The 14,511-nt window shown below is 42.8% G+C and overlaps 1 protein-coding gene across 1 annotated transcript in view; it reads left to right on the plus strand.

Moving 5' to 3' along the window:
* Window positions 1-14,511, plus strand: part of LOC126416141 (origin recognition complex subunit 5) — a 165,318-nt gene that overhangs the window by 120,570 nt on the left and 30,237 nt on the right. The window contains exon 6 of the mRNA XM_050083686.1: window positions 8,601-8,731. Coding sequence (XP_049939643.1) covers window positions 8,601-8,731 — 131 coding nt within the window. The remainder of the gene's footprint in view (window positions 1-8,600; window positions 8,732-14,511) is intronic.

A 14,511-nucleotide genomic window follows, 5' to 3' on the forward strand; every position in this document is an offset into this window, starting at 1 on the left:
GTTGTGAATGCTGGTGGTCTGTAAAAACATCCTAATACAATGGTCACTCCTTGTCTGATTGACAGCTTTATCCAGACTATTTCACAGTCCAACCCAGTATCAATCTCAACTGCATTTAAACAGCTTTTAACTGCAATGAACACACCATTTCCCATAGCATCAGTCCTATCCTTCCTAAACATTGTCCAATCTGAGTTCAAAATTTCACTGCTATTTATGGCTGGTTTCAACCAGCTTTTGATACCTAATACAATATTGGCATTGCTACTGTTTATTTCGGAGAGTAACTCGGGGATCTTGCTACAGACACTTCGACAATTTACTAACATGAGATTTAGCAAATTTAAATCCTTTGGAATGACCTGTTTAGGTGAACTAACAATTTTTACAGTTGGCACACCCACATCGGTGTAATGAACTGGTAATTTTTCAGACCAATGGTTTGTTTCCCGTGGGGAGAACCTAATAAAAAAAATCCCCATGTGCACACCACAAGTACTGTGCTACCCATATAGCTGCTTCCTGTGTGTAGTGCATGCCCGATCTATCGGGGGCATCCTACAACCTTCCACCCCAAAGCATCTACAACCATTTTCATCACAGAGTTGACGTAGCCTGTGGTTTAGATTCTCCACTCGACTCCAAACCAGAAGACCCTGGTCCACCCTGGGTATGATGCTGCAAATCGTCAGCTTGGCTTCCACTCCTGAGAGATGGAGGCTGCCTTCACCAGTTTAACCAGCCATCGAAACGACCAAAGGATTTCCTCGGAACCCCGATGACTGGCATCATTGATGCTGATATGTGCAGCTGCACCCTGCACCCTCGATAGCTGCCGGAAAAGCCTCTTCCACATCCTGGACGAGTTCCCCTGGCAAGCACACTGAGTGAATGTTGACATCTCCCCCCTCCCTAGCTGCTATGTTCCTGAGGGGCTTCATGACCCTCCTAACATTAGAGCTCCCAATAATTAATAAACCCCTATCCCCATGTGCCTGTCCGGACCTTGTTGAAGGAGTGGCCATTATCCTGGCAGAGGGTGCATTCTGATTTGGCTCAGCCTTCCCCCACCCCCCACCCCCAGCATCAGATAGCACACTGAATCTGTTAGCAAAGTGCATGGGTTTTGGCAGGAGCCTGCGTCCCCCATGCAGCCTTTGCCTTGAGGATCGAGGCCTTGACACAGTCCACCACCCACACTAAGGTGAGAGTGGGCTGCCCGGCTCTGTCGAACCTGAGGTTGGCTCAGTGACGGAGAGCTGTGACATCTCCCCTACACATCCAGTACAGCAAAAGCTGCCCTAGGCACCCCATCCCTACCACACCTCAAGGTGGCACTCTGGAGCCTGAGGACTGTGGCGAACAAAGTTTCCAGCTGTATTTGGACTGTGGCCAACTCCTCCTGCATCTGCTCACAACAGACTCAGTCCCTATCCATCTAGCTAACACGTGATCTATGATAAGAAACGTTATGAGACATACCGCCACACAAGGTTATACTAGAGTGTGACCTACAGTAAACTGCTAGGGGCTACCTAGTGAATATTATTTAAGAATTAAACTGTAACCTACGGTTTGCTACACCTACTGATTATCCCTCATTTTTATAATGTACAGAAACATCTACATACACGCAAAAATGACCTAATAAAACTATAAATCCCTACCTTCAATGTATCGGGTCTAAATGACACTAATAAATGTAAATACTGAGTATTGTACACTGACAGATGCAGTTTCAAAACAAAACCTTTAGCTAGCAATAAGAGTTCAGAATGTAAAGCACAAATATGAGCTCTACTCTATAGGAACCGATGGGCTTATAGTACACGATCACTAAAGCCCACAACAAGCTAAGGGATTCAAGCAGACAGCGAGCTGAGTCTTAGATTTCTGCTAACTAAACCATATGTAAGAAGGGCTCAGAAGTTCTGTTATAACACTGATGTACTCAGATATTGTAGTGTAGCACTAATTTACCACATATTTTACAGTTTGCTTAACTGTTAACGCTCGCAGGCTGTGCTAGTCAAACGTACACAAGTGAGGTTAGAATTCACTGCCAGTATTACCTTTCCTAATAGAACGTATAAAAACTGCTCCCTTCAATGTATCGAGTCTAAATGACACTAATAAACATAAATACCGAGTATTGTACACTGACTTAATTGATAACCTCGCGTATTTAATGTCAGTTAAGAATGTAAACAAACATTTGCGTACATGTGAAACTGTCCCAAACAGAAACTTCACTTTTCCTGTTCGGATGCAAATAAAAACTAAAACCTTCAATTTATCAAGTCTATCTGACACTAATGGAAGTAAACACTATAGAATATATGGCAGAAACAATTAATTACTAACTAAATTACTTCATCCATGAAGATAGGTGTGGAAAAGTTGCTGTAATACAGAAAAAGAGAAATGGATCTTTGGATGGTAATCAATCGTGGGCACTTTAGGTCTTTGACAAGCTTGGAGATGTACCACTTATCCTCTCTCCTCATAACAAACTCCACAGGATTCAAGATGTCATCTTTCATTGAGACTAACACTACATACAGATGAAGAACTGCATACAGACCTATAGCAGTATAGCATTCATTTTGTTTGCTGCATCCAGAGGATAATAAGGTGGAACAGGAGCTTTCACTCTAGTTTTCAATGGAACCTTTTACTTGCGAAAGTTATGGTGCCTAGTTGGGGGAGGGGACTTCAGCTCTCACAGCACTAATGGTAACTACCCCATTGGAGCAGCAGGACATGCCCCATCCTCCTCCTGGCATCAACAGGGAAGAAGACACCAGCTAAGGTGCCCCCTCCAAGGATAACACAAACAAGAAGTCTGCCACCAACCAGTGGCTGGCAGAATCACAGGTTGCAGGTCATACAAAAGAATGACTTCTGGGACAGAAAAGAACCAAACAGGAAAATCCTCTCAGAAACTGAAATCTCACTAGGACAAGAAAGAAAACTCGAAACTTAAACTGAACTCCACTGCCCAGTTCAATCAGCCCCCATCTTGCTGGAGGTGGAGCCTATGAATACCAATGAAGAATCACAATTTGAGATGGAATGCATCTCAGTAGCAAAGTAATTCGTGCTCCCGTTTCCCATTCACTGTTTAATCACATTCACTGCTTCATCAGAACCCAATCTGATGTTCCTTCAATGGAACTGTAATGGCTACCATTGCCACCTGGCCAAACTCAGTCATTTAATGTCTGTTTCTTCTCTAGTTGCCATAGCAGTCCAGGAGTCACAGTTATAAGAAACCCAACTCTCTACTACTAAAAGCTAAGAATGGCGTTAACACAGAAAATGCATCTGGAGGAGTCTGCAGACTCATACGCTCAAATTTTTAGTGAGCTGGTGCCACTGACCACTGTGTTAGAAGCTGTGACTGCTGATATGCAGTTGTCAGTCGGGATAACAATGTGTAATATCTACCTACCTCTGGACACCATTATACCCTATCAAGAGCTGCTGGAGCTAATGGAATGGCTGCCTCCACCCTGCCTCTTAGTGGGGGACTTCCGTGTGCACAATCCTGTGGGAGGTAGCAAACCTACATCTAGTGAGTGTCAAGTAATAGAACAGTTAATTTCGATACTAGAAGTCCACTTACCTAACACTGGAGCTGCAATGTGTTTCAGAACAGCCCATAGAACATATGCAGCCATTGACTGTACAGTTTGCAGCCAGAAAATCTCACCCTTGATCCACTGGTATGTCCATGACGACCTTTATGACAGCATTTGCTTTATTATTATTTTATCTATCTCAAACCATAGATCACCGGAACATGCACCATGTTGGTCATTTTGAAAAGCCAACTCACAAGCTTTCACTTCCAAAGTGGCTTTAGAAACCATCATTGCTGACTGTTTCACAGCATACTTCACAGAAGTATCCACATGCAGTAATTGCCATTCTAATTTTCCAAGCTGGAAACACACAAACACATGGTGGATCAAAGTTACCCACATTCATATGTATGAATAATACACTGTTCCATGTAGGGAATGAGAGTTCTGCATCACTTTAGTGGAGTATCATGACACAGCTGCCGACCCGATAAAATCGAAAAATCAAATTCTTAAAGACCTTAACAACAGCAGCATAAAGAATGTCCTACGGTTTTTCGATTGCATTTGATAGGGAGGCGAGCTTCCCCGCAATGTGGAAAACTATTATTATTCCTATCCTGACACCAGTAAAAGACCTGCTAATTTTGGCTAATTATTAACCAATCTCTAACAAACAGGCTGCATAAATTATTTGAATGACACTGTTGGTACCTGGAAACCAGAGGACATTTATTGAAATTTGAAAGTGGCTTTTGGGCATTCTGGTCCACCACAGACTCACTGAATCATCTGGAATCTGCAGTGCGTAATTTCGCACATCACCAACACCTGATTGCTGTGTTCTTCAATTTGCAAAAGACATATGATACCACCTGGTGCCATCACACCCTGTCAGCTTGGAAGGGGAGGCACACAGCGGTCAGTCGCAATCCCATTAGCTTTTGTTGTTGTTGTTATTATTATTATTATTATTATTATTATTATTATTATTGCAAATATAGATTTCGGCTATTTATAGCCATCTTCAGTGCATTTTCGTTGGATTTCAAGAGACTTGCGGCAGTTCATGTCGCCATATGTTCTTACAGGTGTATATGCAGAAGGACACTGAGACGGATTTGCAAGAATAATAAAAGCAAGTGGGGTTGCGACTGACTGCTGTGTGTGTGTGTGTCTCCTTCCTTATAGTCCATGGTCCCTGTGCACAACGATTCCTGGTGGAATCAAAGTTGGTCCTGTGTACCCTGCGTGAATGGGGCTTCCATTGTTGCTTACCCGTTTTTATCTAGAATTTCCTCTTCCTCTGATTGGTTTGTGTCTGGATACATTTAGCAACCAATGTATACAGGAAACAGGAGTCCCTCAGGGACCGGTTTTAAGTGTAACATTTTTGCCAATGCAGTCAACACTACCGTGGCTGCGGTGGGACCAATGGTATGTATTAAAGCTGTACATGACTGTGCACTGCAGAATACCGAATTCAGGGGGGCTTACGGAAAGTATGTGACTGGGTCCAGCATCATGGATATCAATTTTCTGCTTGACATCTCATGTTGTGCACTTTTGTCAACTCAGGACTGTAGATCCGCACTGAGAACTCGGTAACCAGTTACTAGGAGTCACTGAAACTTTAAAATTGTGGAGTAGGTATGCCAGCTCAAGGCAAATTGAATGAGGAAACTTGAAACTCTGTCCTTTCAGCAGCATCTCCTGGGTTGTGGACTGCACGGTTCTTCTGTGATTCTACAAATCTTTGATTTTATCCCTGTTGGACTATGGATATGTCATTTACAGATCAGAGCAACACACTCAGTACTGAGCTTGTTAGACCCACACTCAGTTCTGAGCGTCTTAGACTGTGTCCACTGCAATGGTGTGCAGTTGGCAGCTGGAGCTTTCTGTACGAACCCAATAGAAAGCCTACTGATGGAAACTGGTATCTCACCACTGAGGGTCAGACACCAACTACTCTTGACGAACAGTGCTCTTACAGTCTGTCAGATGCCTACACATCCATGTTACTTGACTGTTTTATAATCAACAGTTCAGAGCGTTCATGAGTCACCATAAAACAGGTAGAGCAGCTCTGATCCAATTAGTTCTCAATGAATACCCGAGTTCGATGTGAATCTGCGTGGATGGCTTGAGAGTGAGTGACAGGGTTAGTTACGCTTTTGCAACGACAGAGGGGCACAAGAAGTATTCTCTGCTGAATGCATGCAATTAAACATTGCAGAGTTGGCCACAATATCACAGACTCTGCAGAACATTAAAGCTCTCATCAAAAAAGACCTGATTTGTAGCGACTCAATGAACTGCTCAGAAGGCATATCTCAGTGCTAACCCAGAAACATTTTAGTTAATACCATCCAAGATCTACTAGTTGACTTACATAGCTCCTGAATGATGGTAACAGTTGTCTGCAACTGGGCACGAAGCTACAATTGCAGTGGTGACATCAAATTATGAGAACCTGGGACATGGGATGACAGGCTGCCATGATGTTCAAAAAGGTGAGAGCAATCAAGGGGGCCATGAAGGCTTGGTATACTTCTCTCCAGGCCTCTTGGAAAGATGTCATCGTACTGTGCTGGCTGCTTACCAACCACAGCAGACTTACCCATGAGTTCCTTGTGTCAAGAGGACTTCCCTCTACGCAGCTGTAGTAGTCATCTCATGTTCACCCATATGCTCAGTATTCTCACAGTGAGTGGCTTATTGTGGGATCTAAGATGAGCGATTGAACAGTCTACCCTACCTCATTACCACAGATACCTTTGAGCGGTGGGTTAGCAGATACCAGAGTCTTAAGTTTCCTGTGAGAAAATGAATGTTATAACAATGTTTAATGCATTTCTACATTTGGTGTTGTGATAGTGGGGGGGGGGAGGGGGGGGGCCTCTTGCCCCTTGTTATGGCATTGCCCCAAGTGGCCTCAGGCTAGTTTCTACATACATACTGATGGACATTCATGATATTTTTTGTATTTATTTTATTTACGTTGCTGTTTAGGCTAAACAACTCCAGAATCATACAGTTTGCATTTTCTGTCCCATTTTAGTTTACTGACTTTGATGACCTTGCTTAGAGTATCCATCACTGACCAGCTACAGTTTCTAGATGCCTGGGTTTTATCGTGTTTTTAACTGTCTGGCTGAAGTTACTGTCATGCACTGGATCCAGCAGTCCCTTCACTCTTTTGCTGATGGTGGCTCTCCTGTCAGCTTTCTGTGGGTTCCCGGCCATGTAGGAGTGCCTGGGAATGAGGCTGCTGATGCTGCAGCCAAGGCTGCAGTCCTCCTGCCTCAGCCAGCCTCCCATTGTGTCCCGTCATCTGATGTTAGTGGGGTTGTTTGTAAGAGGCTTGTGTCGTGGTGGGATGCTTGGTCCTCACTTCAAGGAAACAAGCTCCGGGCAGTAAAACCGTTCCCAACTGCTTCACCGAGCGAGGTGGCGCAGTGGTTAGCACACTGGACTCGCATTCGGGAGGACGACGGTTCAATCCCGTCTCCGGCCATCCTGATTTGGGTTTTCCGTGATTTCCCTAAATCGTTTCAGGCAAATGCCGGGATGGTTCCTTTGAAAGGGCACGGCCGCTTTCCTTCCCAATCCTTCCCTAACCCGAGCTTGCGCTCCGTCTCTAATGACCTCGTTGTCGACGGGACGTTAAACACTAACCACCACCACCACCACCACCACCACCACCACCACCACCACCAACTGCTTGGACAACCTCCACCCGACCATCTCGGTGAGAAGAGGTCCTTCTGACCAGGTTGCGGATTGGGCATTGCCGGTTTAGCCACCGCTACCTGCTCTCCGGTGACCCAGCCCCGCAGTGCCCTTGAGGTCATGTATTAACAGTGCGCCATGTTTTATTGTCGTGTCCCCGTTTTAGTCAATCTCGTGTTGTCGTGTCTCTGCCATCTACTTTACAGGATATTTTAGCTGATGACGCTCGAGCAGCTGCTCGTGTTCTTCGTTTTATTACTTTGACTGGCTTATCCAAAGACATCTAACTCTTTCACTTATTTTATCTGCATCTTCGTAAGAATTTTCTGGTGCCCCCCCCCCCCCCCCCCCTTGAGTTTTACTAGATTCTATGTGCTCTAACAATTGTGACTCGGCGCTAATGACCTCAGTAGTTGAGCGCCCTTAAACACCCCCCCCCCCCCCCCCCAAAAAAAAAAAATACTGTCATGCACATTTTCAACCACAGTGACATGGTCATAGACCCACTAGCGGAGAATTCTCCTTTTCTCACTTAATATCTTTTCAACTGATTTTTCCTGTGAATTGATTGAATGATACTAAAGTAGTTTAGTTTAGTCCCTGTAAACCCATAATCATCATCAGCACCATCTCCATATACTAACTCTGCTACAATTCATGTGCAGTGAATGACAGTTAACCAGTTGTCTGCTTACATCAACGGCCAATGTGAAGCTGGCTAAACACAAACTCACCCACCCAGTTGCTGAATGTGTTGCAGATCACATTGCTGAATATGTTGCAAATCACATTACCACTGTCCAAAGACAGTACCTATGCCACTTTAATCTTCACTGTTAGCACAGATTTCTCTGAATTGTGTGAATCTATACCCATAGTCTCATATTTCCTGTCCTGTTATTTTCCCCATTGTTCTTCTCTTTTCAAAATCTTACTTCTCCCCAAGTATGAGCAGTTTTAAGCAATATGGTGACAGATTATTGTTAATAATTCTGCAGATTAAGTTCCTTTGATTCCGTGTATTTTTGTTAGTGTATACCTTGATACATGTTACAACCTTAAAGTACTGCTGCTTGATGGAACCTTCACACCGCTGAATGAATCAGTTAGTTAATGCATTCTGTTGGAATAAACTCTGTGGAGCTTGGAAGGAGCTTTCAGCTGCTTCTGTTAGGTACCAATTTCCTTGAGCAACTGTAATTTGTCCTCAGTACTAAAATAAGTTTCATTTTTGTAAAACAGTATTTTTGATGACGTGTGATCATTTTCTTGTTTCAGATGAAATCTTCCAAATTCTTTCTGTAAACCATCCATGGACAGAAAAGGAAAGTCTATACAAGAACTATTTAAAATTATTCTTGGGTGTATTTTATGGATCCTGCAGAGATTTGTGTGAACTTAAATATATGGTAAATTTATTTATACATCTTTTTCTCTATATTGTTGAGAGAGTGTATCACTGCAACTTTCAGAAAGTTTAGAAGTAAATGGAACTATATTGTATTTTATGAAGTACATGATTGGAAGGTTTAACCTACCAGACATAATCACATTCTGTGTTACAAATGTTTAGAAAGAAGATAGAATACTTGGGGCATTATTTTTCGTTGCAGTTGTGAAAAATTTGGACACACATTTTGTGGGTGAGGCATGTTGACACTTATGTCTCTGGAATGTGCCTCATACTCAGATAATTCTTTTCTGTATGTCGTCTTCAGCACAGTACTCTGCAATAGATCCTTGACATAAATCTGGGATATTCAACAAATCAGCTACCACTTATATTTTAACTGATGATGACGTGTATTGCATGTAACTTACTCCACAAACAGATTCCTCATATTAGCAATCTGGGTAATTACCTGTATTGTGAGGATTAGTTTTTATTGCAATGTGTCCTAATAAATAAGTGAATTTCATTGTTTCAAATTTTAGCAGCACATCTGTTCAAGGTACTATACTTCAGCGTCTGTACAAGCAGAGTGACTCTTGAATTCAGGTCAACTACCATACTACAAATATTCCACCCACACCTGCAAACCAGTGACAGAGACACTGTAATTACCCAATACCAGCCTGGACTGGAACAACTTAACCACTCCCTCCTCTGAAAGTGGTATTATGCCGCTCACCCACCAATGAAATATCTTCATCCATCCTAAGGTAATTTGTGCTTCCAAGTGCTTGTTACATAATCATTTATGTGAAAGACACAGATTCAAATCTTGACCCCTGCATCAAACTAGACTAATTCATTCCACTCCTGCATTGTCCATGATCCTGTTGGCCTCAAACTGTGCAAGTCCCTAAGTCACTAAACCCAGTGATGCCCTGCTGGCCTCCTATTTCTAATCACTACTTAATCTGCAGGAAGCACTTAATCCCATATTTTATTTACTGCCCCATCCCACCATCCTTCCTGACCTGCTTGAACCCCCCAGGGGGCTCACAACTGCTTTGTGAGTACATGCTTGGCTACCACAGGCCCGCAGTGTTTTGAGCATTACTTCCTTTCCACACTGCAAGTTTTGTGCTTCTACTACCCTTTTCCCCTTCTACCTCTCTGTCAGATGGTTTTCTTGGTGCAGGCCTTGCTTGGACCTTGTTTATGGTTTGGGACTTGAGTTTCCACATCTGGCATTTTCTACAACTTTTCATTAAATAAATACATTGTCCTTATTGTTTGATTCCTCCCCCCCTCCCCCGACCCGTGGACCTTGCCATTGGTGGGGAGGCTTACGTGCCTCAGTGATACAGATAGCTGTACCGTAGTTGCAACCACAACAGAGGGGTATCTGTTGAGAGGCCAGACAAATGTGTGGTTCCTGAAGAGGGGCAGCAGCCTTTTCAGTAGTTGCAGGGGCAACAGCCTGGTTGATTGGCTGATCTGGCCTTGTAACACTAACCAAAACGGCCTTGCTGTGCTGGTACTGCGAACGGCTGAAAGTAAGAGGAAACTACAGCTGTAATTTTTCCCGAGGGCATGCAGCTTTACTGTATGGTTAAATGATGATGGCGTCCTCTTGGGTAAAATATTCCTGAGGTAAAATAGCCCCCATTCTTATCTCCGGGTGGGGACTACTCAAGAGGACATCGTTATCAGGAGAAAGAAAACTGGCGTTCTGCAGATCGGAGCGTGGAATGTCAGATCCCTTAATCGGACAGGTAGGTTAGAAAATTTTAAAGGGAAATGGATATATTAAAGTAAGATACAGTGGGAATTAGTGAAGTTCAGTGGCAGGAGGAACAAGACTTTTGGTAAGGTGAATACAGGGTTATAAATACAAAATCAAATAGGGGTAATGCAGGAGCAGGTTTAATAATGAATAGGAAAATAGGAATGCGGGTAAGCTACTACAAACAGCATAGTGAATGCATTATTGTAGCCAAGATATATACGAAGCCCATGCCTACTACAGTAGTACAAGTTGATATGCCATCTAGCTCTGCAGATGACTAAGAAATTGATGAAATGTATGATGAGGTAAAAGAAATTATTCAGATAGTGAAGGGAGGCAAAAATTTAAGTCATGGGTGACTGGAATTCGACAGTAGGAAAAGGAAGAGAAGGAAACATAGTAGGTGAATATGGATTGGGGGTAAGAAATGAAAGAGGAAGCCATCTGGAAGAATTTTGCACAGAGCATAACTTAATCATAGCTAACACTTGGTTCAAGAATCATGAAAGAAGGTTGTATACATGGAAGAAGCCTGGAGATACTAAAAGGTATCAGATAGATTATATAATGGTAAGACAGAGATTTAGGAACCAGGTTTTAAATTGTAAGACATTTCCATGGGCAGATGTGGACTCTGTCCACAATCTATTGGTTATGAACTGTAGATTAAAACTGAAGAAACTGCAAAAAGGTGGGAATTTAATGAGATGGGACCTGGATAAACTGACTAAACCAGAGGTTGTACAGAGTTTCAGGGAGAGCATAAGGGAACAATTGACAGGTATGGGGGAAAGAAATACAGAAGAAGAATAATGGTAGCTTTGAGGGATGAAGTAGTGAAGGCAGCAGAGGATCAAGTAGGTAAAAAGACTAGGGCTAGTAGAAATCCTTGGGTAACACAAGAAATATTGAATTTAATTGATGAAAGGAGAAAATATAAAGTTGCAATAAATGAAGCAGGCAAAAAGGAATACAAATGTCTCAGGAGGAGGAGGAGATTAGTGTTTAACGTCCCGTCGACAACGAGGTCATTAGAGACGGAGCGCAAGCTCGGGTGAGGGAAGGAAATCGGCCGTCCCCTTTCAAGGGAACCATCCCGGCATTTGCCTGAAGCGATTTAGGGAAATCACGGAAAACCTAAATCAGGATGGCCGGAGATGGGATTGAACCGTCGTCCTCCCGGATGCGTACAAATGTCTCAAAAATGAGATTGACAGAAAGTGCAAAATGGCTAAGCAGGGATGGCTAGAGGACAAATGTAAGGATGTAGAGGCTTATCTCACTAGGGTTAAGATAGATACTGCCTACAGAAAAATTAGAGAGACCTTTGGAGAAAAGAGAACCACTTGTATGAATATCAAGAGCTCAGATGGAAACCCAGTGCTAAGCAAAGAAGGGAAAGCAGAAAGGTGGAAGGACTATATGGACGGGCTATACAAGGGTGACGTACTTGAGGACAATATTATGGAAATGGAAGAGGATGTAGATGAAGATGAAATGGGAGATATGATTCTGCGTGAAGAATTTGACAAAACACTGAAAGACCTAAGTTGAAACAAGGCCCCAGGAGTAGACAACATTCCATTAGAACTAGTGACAGCCTTGGGAGAGCCAGTCCTGAAAAAACTCTACCATCTGGTGAGCAAGATGTATGAGACAGGTGAAATACCCTCAGACTTCAAAAAGAATATAATAATTCCAATCCCAAAGAAAGCAGGTGTTGACAGATGTGAAAATTACCAAACTATCAGTTTAATAAGTCACGGCTGCAAAATACTAATGCAAAGTCCTTACACATGAATGGAAAAACTGGTAGAAGCCGACCTCAGGGAAGATCAGTTTGGATTCCGTAGAAATATTGAAACGTGTGAAGCAATACTGACTCTCTGACGTATCATAGAAAGTAGATTAAGGAAAGGCAAACCTATGTTTCTAGCATTTGTAGAATTAGAGAAAGCTTTTGACAATGTTGACTGGAATACTCTCTTTCATATTCTGTAGGTGGCAGGGGTAAAATACAGGGAGCGAAAGGCTATTTACAATTTGTACAGAAACCAGGTGGCAGTTATAAGAGTCGAGGGACATGAAAGGAAAGCAGTGGTTGGGAAGGGAGTGAGAAAGGGTTGTAGCCTCTCCCCGATGTTATTCAATCTGTATATTGGGCAAGCAGTAAAGGAAGCAAAAGAAAAATTCGGAGTAGGTATTAAAATCCATGGAGAAGAAATAAAAGCTTTGAGGTTCGCCGATGACATTGTAATTCTATCAGAGACAGCAAAGGACTTGGAAGAGCAGTTGAACGGAATGGACAGTGTCTTGAAAGGAGGATATAAGATGAACATCAACAAAAGCAATACGAGGATAATGGAATGTAGTCGAATTAAATTGGGTGATGCTGAGGGAATTAGATTAGGAAATGAGACACTTAAAGTAGTAAAGGATTTTTGCTATTTGGGGAGCAAAATAACTGAGGGTGGTCGAAGTAGAGATGATATAAAATGTAGATTGGCAACGGCAAGGAAAGCGTTTCTGAAGAAGAGAAATTTGTTAACATTGAGTGTAGATTTAAATGTCAGGAAGTCGTTTCTGAAAGTATTTATTGTCCATGTTTCACTCCCATACATGGCTACCATGTATGGGAGTGAAACATGGACAATAAATAGTTTGGACAAGAAGAGAATAGAAGCTTTCGAAATATGGTGCTACAGAAGAATGCTGTAGATTAGATGGGTAGATCACATGACTAATGAGGAGGTATTGAATAGAATTGGGGAGAAGAGGAATTTGTGGCACAACTTGACAAGAAGGGACCGGTTGGTAGGACATGTTCTGAGGCATCAAGGGATCACAAATTTAGCATTTGAGGGCAGCGTGAAGGGTAAAAATCGTAGAGTGAGACCAAGAGATGAATACACTAAGCAGATTCAGAAGGATGTAGGTTGCAGTAAGTACTGGGAGATGAAGCAGCTTGCACAGGATAGAGTATCATGGAGAGCTGCATCAAACCAGTCTCAGGACTGAAGACCACAACAACAACACTGAATATACACTGATGAGCCAAAACCTAATGACCACATGTTTAATAGTGTTCTGGTCCCCATCCAAACATAATACAGTAGTGATTTTGCTTTGCTTGGATTCTACAAGACCTTGATTGGTTTCCGGAGATACGTATCGCCAGATTTATACTAACAGGTCATGCAATTCCTGCATGTTATGGGACTTTGGTTTGTGGTTATCCATCCGGCGCCCTGTATGATTCTAATGGGTACAGATCAGGGGCCTTCGCTGACCAAGACATCAATGTACGTTAACTATCGTGCTCCTCAAAACCTCTGTAGCAAGAATCTGGCACTGTAACATTGGCATTTATCCTGCTGGACGATACCATTGCCATCGGAGAAGACTTCAGGTAGGAACTTATGCATTTGGTCAGCAACAATGTTCTTGTTGGATGTAAGTAATGAGGAGGAACTGAACAGAAATGGGGAGAAAAGAAATTTGTGGCACAACCTGACAAGAAGGGATTGGTTGGTAGGACACATTTTGAGACATCAAGAGCTCAACAATTTAGTATGGAGGGGGGGGGGGGGGGGGGGGGGGAGATCGGAGATCATAGAGCGAGTCCAAGAGACGAATATAGTAAGCAGATTCAGAAAGATGTACTTTTCAGTAGTTACTCAGAGATCAAGAGGCTTGAAGAAGAATGCTGAAGATTAGATGGGTAGATCACATAACTAATGAGGAGGTATTGAATAAAATTGGGGAGAAGAGGAGTTTGTGGCACAACTTGACAAGAAGGAGGGACCGGTTGTTCTGAGACATCAAGGGATCACAAATTTAGCATTGGAGGGCAACATGGAGGGTAAAAATCGTAGAGGGAGACCAAGAGATGAATACACTAAGCAGATTCAGAAGGATGTAGGTTGCAGTAAGTACTGGGAGATGAAGCAGCTTGCACAGGATAGAGTATCATGGAGAGCTGCATCAAACCAGTCTCAGGACTGAAGACC

Source organism: Schistocerca serialis, chromosome 8 (assembly GCF_023864345.2).
Source record: "Schistocerca serialis cubense isolate TAMUIC-IGC-003099 chromosome 8, iqSchSeri2.2, whole genome shotgun sequence".
Lineage (NCBI taxonomy): Eukaryota > Metazoa > Arthropoda > Insecta > Orthoptera > Acrididae > Schistocerca > Schistocerca serialis.